The following is a 9,923-nucleotide window of genomic DNA, read 5'->3' as shown; positions in this document are numbered from 1 at the left end:
AAAATAAGCCCATGTGTGACCATTGGTATGCAATGAAGGCATAGAGTTAAAAGTATATTGGTATGATATGCACTGGGCATTTTGTCCTTTGTGTGCAACGTCTTTTGCGTGCTGTAGACAACATAGCTTTGTTATTCAGTAGATAAGCTACTCAATAAGTTATTGTTTGATTACGCCATGCAGCACTTGTATGACACCCAAATCGCTGCCAGATAACCGTGTCAGAATTGTCACTCCAAGAGACTAACTGACCCACTTTTAGCATTCCAACCTGTCGAGAGGTAGCGCGCGTGTGGCGCGTGTTTGTAAAACTCAAACTCGTTATGCGAGCGTGTTTTGGTCTTTTCTCATGGTCTTCTTGCGTATTTGTTCGTGACTTCATATTGTTTACTTGCGTTCGCCCACTCGGTTATGGCGTCCTTTTTTGTGATATTTGATTTCCAGCTTAACTTCCGTCATAGCTGGCATCACTGCCCAAATTCCTGTGTTTTATTACACAATATGTGAAAATTGTGTTCGAAACTTGCACCGAGGGCACTACATTGCTTGCGGGCCATACCTCGTACCACTGCCCAAATCCGGCATGACATAGCACAGAACGTGATTTGTGTGCGGAATTACACTGAAGCATTGAAGTGGTCGAAGGTCAGTTGGTGACCGCTGATGCCACGAAACGTGTTGCGTGTGCTAGACACGGATAGTTCAATGCTCATATTTGTCAATGACCTTAAGTGCTACATGGCCAACAGAATGTTGATATTTGTGTGACATTTGAATGGCGTCATGAATGCCTGTGTGATCTTAAATAGGCTGCGTGAAATGTTCTGCATAAGTTCGTGGGCGTCAAGCTCAGAGCCCAGAAGGTTTTATACCCTAAAAGTGCATGGATGTAAACAGCGCTGAATGATCTTCAAAATGGTTATATTAGTCCAAGACCCCATACAGGTTTGGAATACTCCCCATAAGGATGTGAACTAAAAACTGCTCAGGCTCACATCAAGTCGTGGTAAAAACAGTCAAGTACGATTTTTTTAGATTTGTGGCTGATTTTTAATTGATCGTTGTTTTTCATCATTATTATTGTTGAGAAACCTTCTTCTAGTGGTTCCTTCTTCTGGTGTTTGTCGTCTTCCGAATGTCTGCAATGTTTCATCCGTGATGCTTTAGAATGCAGCGAGCAAGTTTGCCTTTTTATGTAGTGTGCCTCAAACGTATCCTACAGGCCTTCGGAGGCCCTTCGAATGGTCGGCAATTACCGAGTTAAGATGACTTTACACCCTGGAAGAAGCAATTTGAAATAATGACCGAAAGCAGTGTTCACCTCACTGCATCCTTATCATGACAACTACGTTTGTGCTCACACGGTCACAAAAAGAGTTTCTCATGCGGACAAGACATTTAGTTTGACTCTGTCAGACGTTGACGAACCGCGTGGCTCAGGATGTTATGTGCGTAGCGGATCACGGGCCTCACACCGTGCGTAGCATGTTGTGGCACGCAATAACAACCAGCACATGTTGCTCACTAGCGGGCTAATTGCATCTCAAAGTCTCCACTATTAGTGTGTACGTTAGATGGATAGGTTGAATTCATTGACAACTTATTCAGAATCAGTATGGACGTTTGATTGGGGATCGAGTCCCAAGCAGTTCGTATTTCATTTCGTTGTGCGTGGCAAGAAGCATAAGAGATAGCAACGCCAAATAAAAGACCATTCATTGTTCGGCGAATGAGCGGCACTGTACAGATGCAGCGGATTGTTTCCCGATTGCCACTATTCTTGTTACGCAATCTTCATAGAATATTATTCTGCTGCAATCATGTACCTCTTATGTCTATTCGAGTGCACCGAGACCAATGATTTACGTTTATCAAGGCGCAACCAATCGCACCAGATACCATGGCACCTGATACCGAACTTCCTCTTGTTCCAGCGGTGGCGAAACCTGTGAAGGGAGGCTACATGTACCGTTACAAAAGTAAGTGCCGCCTGCTGCAGCGAATGCGCGCATGTGGTAAAACTGCTGGCTAGGCGTGAGCTGCGGAGAGACTGGCTTCATATACCGCATCTTGCAGTCTCATCAACGACGCTCTGCTTTAAACACGCACAAGTTGAGCTACAGACACATGTTCGACACAAAAGACGATGGAACCCGGCTCAGCACCAATTATGGTGGAAATAGCTGGCATTAGTTTGTTGGAATCTAAGCCTGTTGCCGCCGTAGGAATGCAAATCATTTTGTTTACGTTTCTGGGACTGCTCATTTCTATTGTAGCGACCTTTAGGACGGTTTTCACGCCTCATCTACTTCTTGACAACGTTTAACCTTGAGCCTGGAATGGATCTCGCTTGACGCATCACTGGTAAGTAACTGCGGCAGAGCTGTAGTTTGAGCACACATGATACCAACGCCTGCACTCGTCGACGTAAGTTGTGAACGTCTCAGTATGCAGCGCGGCGACTGCTGCCCCGTGACGCCGACCCAGCACGGAGGGCTGGGCCCGGCCGGTCATAAACGGGCAGTCAGACCCTGCGGCGCCGCAGATAGTCCGTTTACAGCCCGTTACGCCATCCCTGGGTCCGCGTGCGCTCGGTCCGATGCTCCAGAGACGTAGGAGCGACGCGTGAGGCCAGCGGCTGCTTGCAGCAAACGAAGATCAGCCGTGCCTGTAACACTGATTTATCGAGGGATGTCCTCTGAAACATTTGGTCTCATGCCAGGTGAGTGCGTCAAAGATTTGCAGGCACATGTCATTTGCTTTCCTTGCAATCAAATGCTGCTGTTGTACAAAAGTATACTGCACCGCCAACTTCAAGCACCAATTTGCAACTATATGAGTGCCTGCAGGGAAACGTTTCGTCGAAGTCGCTGTGATGACATGCACTTCTTTCCCTGTCCTGCCTGCGTGTAGGGAATATCGCACCCAATGATACCCATCTGGTACCGATGCGCTCATCCCCGCTGGCTCAGATGAGGTGCTATGAGCCATCTAGGCTAGCGGCGCCTCCTCGGTTGAGCTTGAACATGGCCCTCAGATTGGTCTTGCGGTGCTCGAGATTTGATCCCTCCTGCTCAGGCCTCGGGTGTCACTTCACGCGAGGCTGTGATGTCACTACACGTTGATCTGGGCTCTCCTCTTTCTGGGGTTAGGGCCGCCGTCAGATGTACTTCAAACAGCCCTATCCCGGGACATGGGGCGTCTCCACGCTGCTGCTCGCGCCGCACGTTTGTGGGCAGCCCGCAGTTTGGGTTCGAGTTTCCTATTACCTTCCTACGTTAACGTCCCTATTTTCATTTAAATTTGCGCTTCTTTGTCGAGGCTTGGGAACGCCCTCTGTCCATGCCTGTGAGCACCAATAATTTGGACTTGAAGCTCTTCTGCACCTTTGCTAGTGGCGCCAATCTGTGCCCTCATTAGGGCTGGGAGCCTCCTTTCCTTAAGACTAAAGTAACTCTCGACATGGGCTTCGGTCTCATCTATCTTGGCTTCAGAAGCCGCTCTTTGCAGGTTTGGGCTGGCAAACTTTTTGGGGACCTGCGATCTTTTTTGCTTGTTATTCACCTATGATTGGGTTCGTCTCTCAACTTGCCTTGGAACGCCTTCTACCCAATTCTACGACAGTGATTGGATCAAGAGGTTTCTGTAAGCTTTGGCTTGGTCGTGCTCCTCTTCGGACATCCTGTTCAAGGGCACCAACATTGGCCGAAATGGCGCCACTATTTATACGTGATGGGAGAGGGGTTCCGAGCATTATGGGGCCCGACTTGGCCTTCGCTTCCGTTTTGAGTATGGCCGAGTCGTGTTGTGTAGACTTAGCACGAGCTCAGAAGTCTTACGTAAACCTGAAGGTATTCTATAGCTCATGTCAAGTGGCGTTGCAGCCGTCGTCTGGGGTGACGCTTAGTTCCGGTATTCCGCGCACGTGTTATGTCCATGCTTGTTATGGCAGCTGGATTCAAACCTCGCATCGTCCTAAACATCGCAACGCAAATCAAACAAACGCTTTCTGATTTTGTGAGCGACAGTTTCTGCAACACCGGTAGTATGTCGTAAGCGCGGTGCAGTGCTTATGCACTGACATTCCGTAATGCTGAACAACGTGAACATCGTCTTAGCACTTGCATCAGATACCTGTCAGAAGTGGTCTGGAATGGACTTAGTCCCAACCCTTCCTCAGGGTGCATTTCTTCCGCTTCTCATCCAGGATCGCCCGTTGTGATGAGATTGCAGCGGACTTCTGAGGCTGATCTGATGCGGGCCCGGATTATGCTGAGGCCGACAGTGACAACGTCCTGTTCCACATTTGCGACACACCGAAGTTGACACACGGCCCACCGTCCAGGCGTGATGGAGCGTTTGTTCAATCCTTGAAGAGCGCGGCCGGCAATCTAGACCCATCGGACTACTGCTATCTCAGCAGCTCGGTTACTCATCAGACCATGCCAGCTCATCAGACTGCTGTGATCTCACCAGATCAGTAACTTACCACCAGTAACTTACCAACAGACCACCCCAGCCCATCAGACTATTTTAATCTCACCAGCCGTCGGTAACTCATCAGACCACCCCAGTCCATCAGACTACTGATATCTCACCAGATCAGTAACTCACCAGACCACTCCAGCCCATCAAACTATTATTATCTCACCAGATTAGTAACTTACCAAACCACCCAGCCCATCATACTATTGTAATATTATCAGGTCGGTAATAAACCAGACCACCCCAGTCCATCAGATTATTATAATCTCACTAGGGCGGTAACTTACCAAACCCCCCCCAGCCCATTATGCTATTATACTCTCGTCGGATCAGTAACTCACCAGACCACGCCAGCTCACCAGACCACTGTTATCTCACCAGATCAGTGACTCACAAGACCACTCTAGCCCATGCCACTGTTGCAATCTCACCAGGTCGATAAGTCACCAGACCACTCCAGCCCACCAGACTATTTTAATCTCACCAGCCGTCGGCAACTCGTTAGACCACCCCAGCCCATCAGACTACTGAGATCTCACCAGATCAGTAACTTACCAGGCTACTACAGCCCATCAGACTTTTGCAATATCACCAGGTCGGTAATTTACCAGACCTCCCTAGCCCATCAGACTATTGGGTAACTCACCAGACCACTCCAGCCCATCAGACTATTATTATCTCACCAGGTCAGTAACTTACCAAACCACCCAGCCCATCATACTATTATAATATCATCAGGTCGGTAACTAACCAGACCACCCCAGCCCATCAGACTATTGTAATCTCACCAAGTCGGTGGTAACTTACAAAACCACCCCAGCCCATCATACTATGGTACTCTCATCGGATCAGTAACTCACCAGACCACCCCAGCCCATCAGACCACTGTTATCTCACCAGATCAGTAACTCACCAGACCACCCTAGCCCATCCCACTGTTGTAATCTCACCAGGTCGGTAACTCACCAGACCACCCCAGGCTATCAGACTATCGTAATCACATCAGCCGTTGGTAGCCTGTGTGTTCCATGTCGCGGGCAACCGCGACGGTTTTAGCACGCTGCGGTGTTGCCACCGCCCGGTCAGAAAGTGATTAGCGACATGAAGAAGGGAATGAGACGCCGATCGACACGATAAAGAACGTGAACGACACTACCACTATTGTAATTATGAACGCGGTTACCGAGATGTGCCAGGACGGAGCTGGCAGCTGCACACGTATGACCTTTGGTGCAACAAGCAGTTTACAACGCGGGGCAATGCACTATAATGAATCTATTCAATGTTTCGCAGTTTCTGATCGCACGCCAGCTTCGTTCCATGGCGCACTTCACAAAAGCTTAATGAGATCATGTCGCTGATCGCAAACGAAAATGTAAGATGATGTGTTGTAATGGTTTTAAGTGTTTGTTTGCATTGCATAACCATATCAGCTGTTTTCGGTTTGGAAACGCCAAAATCACAGCCCTCTTCATCAACTTCAGGGTACCTGCATGCTCAAGGCGATCAACTTTGTTGGAGACCGTGTGTATATAAATGCTTTGACACGCGACTCACAACACCCTCATGCATTTACCTTCCCCTGGGATCCATCAGCCCGTTGAATTCCGTCGCATCAATTGAGATTTACTTCAAAATCCCATGCCAACCATGGAAAATCATTGCATGATCCTAACTGAACATGACATGCGGTTCTGACCGACTCTGCAAGCTTTCGCCTACTCTCGAGATGTTCGCCTGCTACGCAGTACTTGGCCATGCCAACTCCGCAGTTTCTTTTCCAATCCCTGTGGGAGTTTCCACGTGTCATGGCTTACGGCTAACTGCGCAGCTGCCTCGACTCCTAAGAATTTTGCTACCCACGGACGTTGCAGCGCTCGCCACTCCGCCGCCGTCGGCAAAGCTTTGCCACGCAGACAATGGCGACGGTTTCGTTCTGGCGGTGCCTAGCTTCGGTGCGCTGGGACGGCCCGTGGTTTCCCAGCGGCAGCTCCGTCGGCCCTTGACCCGTCCGCAGGCAGCCCGTGGCCTCCCAGCGGCAGCTCCGCCGGCCCCTGATCCGCCGGCGGGCGGCCCGTGGCCCTCCAGCGGCAGCTCCGTCGGCCCCTGATCCGCCGGCGGGCGGCCCGTGGCCTCCCAGCGGTAGCTCCACCGGCCCTTGACCCGTCCGCGGGCGGCCCGTGGCCTCCCAGCGGTAGCTCCACCGGCCCTTGACCCGTCCGCGGACGGCTCTTGCCCTCGGCGCCGGACGAGCCGAGCCGACCGGGGTCGGCAGTAAACTGGCCGGCGGGCCGTCCGCGCCGACAGCAACGATGGACCGACGCCGCGGCCGGCTGTCATCACCAGCTCGGCGGCCCGCTCCGGGCGGCGCGGCGGACAGAGCGGGGCGCTGCTGCCCGCGCTCCGACCTCGGACGACGGTCGGAGTGGGCTGTTCAGCCGGCGGAGGCGTCGCACCAGGCGGCGGCGGACGCTCCGGCCGGCCTGAGGTCGCGGAGCAGGCCAGCCAGCCAGCGCACACCACCATCGGCCAATAACCCGGGGAGTGGAGCTGTCCTCTGTCGGCTGCGGTCGTGAAAAACCGCAGCGAGCAGGAAAACATTCCCCTGCGCCCTGGGCGCTTTTACTTTTCTGTATGACAATGCGAGTGCGCAAATGACATATTTTTCATGGATTGAGTCATGACTCTCAAAACATCCGGCGTGCTCGAATGCAAACTTGAATGCGTTTTCTCGGACCCATCCACACTATGATGTATCAATGCCAGGTTGTGCAATCCTGGAGAGCAATCACATGCGTCCGTGAGAATGAGATTGAAACCATCATTCATCTGGGGCGCGCTGTACAGCTGTACGCCCTGAGGCAATCTTCCGCTGAAGTTAGTTTAGTTGTTTCATTCGCTGGCGACCGTTGCTAAAAATCAGTCGTCAGCGGCCCGGACCGGTCAGCAGGCTGATAGAGGGAGCACACTCCGTGAAGCCTGGTGTGATAGTGCGGGGACGGCGTCTGGCGCAGCTCATCGTGATGGCCATGATTCCAAACGAACTAGCAGTCTGATGCGACTTGGTGCACTTTCAACAGCGTTCACCAGGTAATTGTGCTCGATATAACTTCTACAAGGATAAGTGTGAGAATATGTTCTTACTGCAATCGTCAAATTCCGTTAACTGGACTTGCATGTAAGACGGTTAATCATGCGACCACCACACGATGCGTAGATTGCGCGATAATAACTGTTACCCGAATATAGTACACGAACTGGTCATGAGACCACCGACTAGTAGAGCGAGCTAGCTAACGGTGATCAATGATCGTCGCTAAAGCTATCGTATTTGTATTCTTATTTGACATCGGCTGACACTCCACATACACACGTGGCTATTACGTGTCATTATTCTGAGAGATAAAACGGTATATAAAAAACAACGGAAAGTGATAGAGGATAGAAAAGGCATGAGCGCATACACGCATAAACAACTCTATCGAACAAAAAGGACTTGGCAGCGCGCTTAAAACTTGTTGAATTTAGTCGTCGAACATGCATAGGGAACTCATAAATGAGAGACGCCGCTCGGTGTACAAAGGACCGCTGTTTTGCCGCCGCATGCATTACCCCATGCGTCTGTTAAGGCATTTCAATCATTAGTCTGCTTTTCAGCGTATGTTTGTTAATAACATGCATCAACTCAAAACGTTTTGTTTGCACTTTCCTGAAGCTTAAGCCCGCAATACGCGGGCTGAAGATGAAGGGTTTTTGTTCTTACCGGATTGTACACTCATTGCGTCAGGAATTGTGAAAGCGGGCCTATTTTGCGTCAGTCTGCAATGCGCCCAGCAGCGTTGCCACGTGCCTTTCGGTAACAGCCCGCCGCCGTCCGCAGAGCGTTTCTTCGGCACCAACTGGCGGGAGGAGTACGCCATTTTGTACGACGACTCGTCGCTCCTCTGGTACAAGAGCAAGGAGCGCAGCGAGCCGGAGGGAGCGCTGGTGCTGCGCTGCGCGCCCGAGCTGATGGCGGTGGGCGTGTTCACGCGCGCCGTGCCGCGCCAGCCCGAGTTCCCGGCCGGCACGGACATCCGGCGCGTGATCGCGCTCGGCAGCAGCGTCAGCCGGCGCGTCCAGTGGTTCATCTGCCCCTCCGAGGACGACGCCAAGTGAGTGCTGCCGCCGCGGGCCGCCGGCGGGTGCCGCACGGCTCCGGTGCGGGCTGCCCTGAGGGTGTCGGGCTGCACGCGGCCGGGCGCAATGCTCTGGGATATCAGCGCTAGTAGGAGGTTTTGCTCTGTTCGAAAGGAAATGACAGTTATTGTATTTTGAACGCGACACAGCAGGAGCCCTTCTGTAACTTGGATGCTTATTGCACTCGAATGAATGGCTGGTGAGGGAATCCCTCTGCCGAATGAAACCGACCGTAAAAACCTCTGAGCTTCCAGGCGCTGCTGATATGAGTCACGGGCGATAGACCACGCGGCAGATGCCGTTGTTCGGGCGGCAGCGTCGTGGCCGGCGGGCGGTGGGGATGAGTCGGGGTCGCGGCCCGGGCGGGCCGCCGCCGGATGAGCGGCACTCCGTCGGCGAGCGTGCCCTATCAGCCACCTCCCGCCTCCCCCTCCCGGCGGGCGCTGACACGGTCGGGCTCGGCACTTGCGAAGCCCTCACCTCTGCTGGATCAGGCGCTAGGCTGGCAAATGACAGCGTCAGACTTCGATACGGCGTCTCCCGCAGTGTCTCCCCTCCCGCCTCCTCAACCGGTGACCGGGATCGCCCCTGTCTCGATCCTCTGCACCACTGGAAACCTAGGCTAACGCCTATGTTAGGAAAATGAATGCGTTAATCGCATCACTTTTGGTGCTGGGACTTGTGGGTCTTTCCGAATATTTGGGATCAGTTCCGAACTGATTGAAGATAAGGCCTATCATTGCTTCGGACATTTTTCAGAATAAAAAGCCGCTGGAAACGAGGGCTTCTTTTCTAGGCATACGCTTACGTCTCTCTATGATGCCACGATAATTCAAGTGCGTTTTAACGAATTGCGTGGAATACAAGACGTTTTACAATGCGATAAGGCGCATCACAAGTAACATCTCTATTACGATAACGGTTCTAGCCGCAGGGTAATATGAACAGTTAATTCAGGCAAGTCATCTAAAACAAACCCGGCTGTTTCCCCTTCCTTCCGAGCTATTTAAGCCCCGCCAGTAGATTCAGCTATATTGCATGCATAAAATGCATAGGAAAGTACTGAAAGTACGTTTTCACAGCACTTAACAAAGCACATTGTGTATGACGCTAATTGTAAAGCACTGACACTTTGCTTTCGGGTATACATTTCAAGATATTCCTCAGCAATGCTCCTCCACCCTTCTCAACGCTCTCTGGGTGGGAGCACGTCCCAGCGGGACGGCTGCCGATTGTGAAGGGGCGGCTGGACGTAGCGG

At 51.8% G+C, this 9,923-nt stretch overlaps 1 protein-coding gene across 1 annotated transcript in view; it reads left to right on the top strand.

Moving 5' to 3' along the window:
• The window catches only part of LOC119094420 (uncharacterized), a 12,131-nt gene extending 3,488 nt beyond the window's left edge, over positions 1-8,643 (top strand). The window contains exons 2-3 of the mRNA XM_037217481.1: positions 1,935-1,979; positions 8,366-8,643. Coding sequence (XP_037073376.1) covers positions 1,935-1,979; positions 8,366-8,643 — 323 coding nt within the window. The remainder of the gene's footprint in view (positions 1-1,934; positions 1,980-8,365) is intronic.
• The last annotated feature ends 1,280 nt before the right edge of the window (positions 8,644-9,923 follow it).

Source organism: Pollicipes pollicipes, unplaced genomic scaffold (genome assembly GCF_011947565.3).
Source record: "Pollicipes pollicipes isolate AB1234 unplaced genomic scaffold, Ppol_2.1 Scaffold_4002;HRSCAF=4701_pilon_pilon_pilon, whole genome shotgun sequence".
NCBI classification, from domain to species: Eukaryota; Metazoa; Arthropoda; class Thecostraca; order Pollicipedomorpha; family Pollicipedidae; genus Pollicipes; species Pollicipes pollicipes.
The sequence above is the reverse complement of the archived record's forward strand: the minus strand, read 5'-3'. Positions and strand labels throughout refer to the sequence as shown.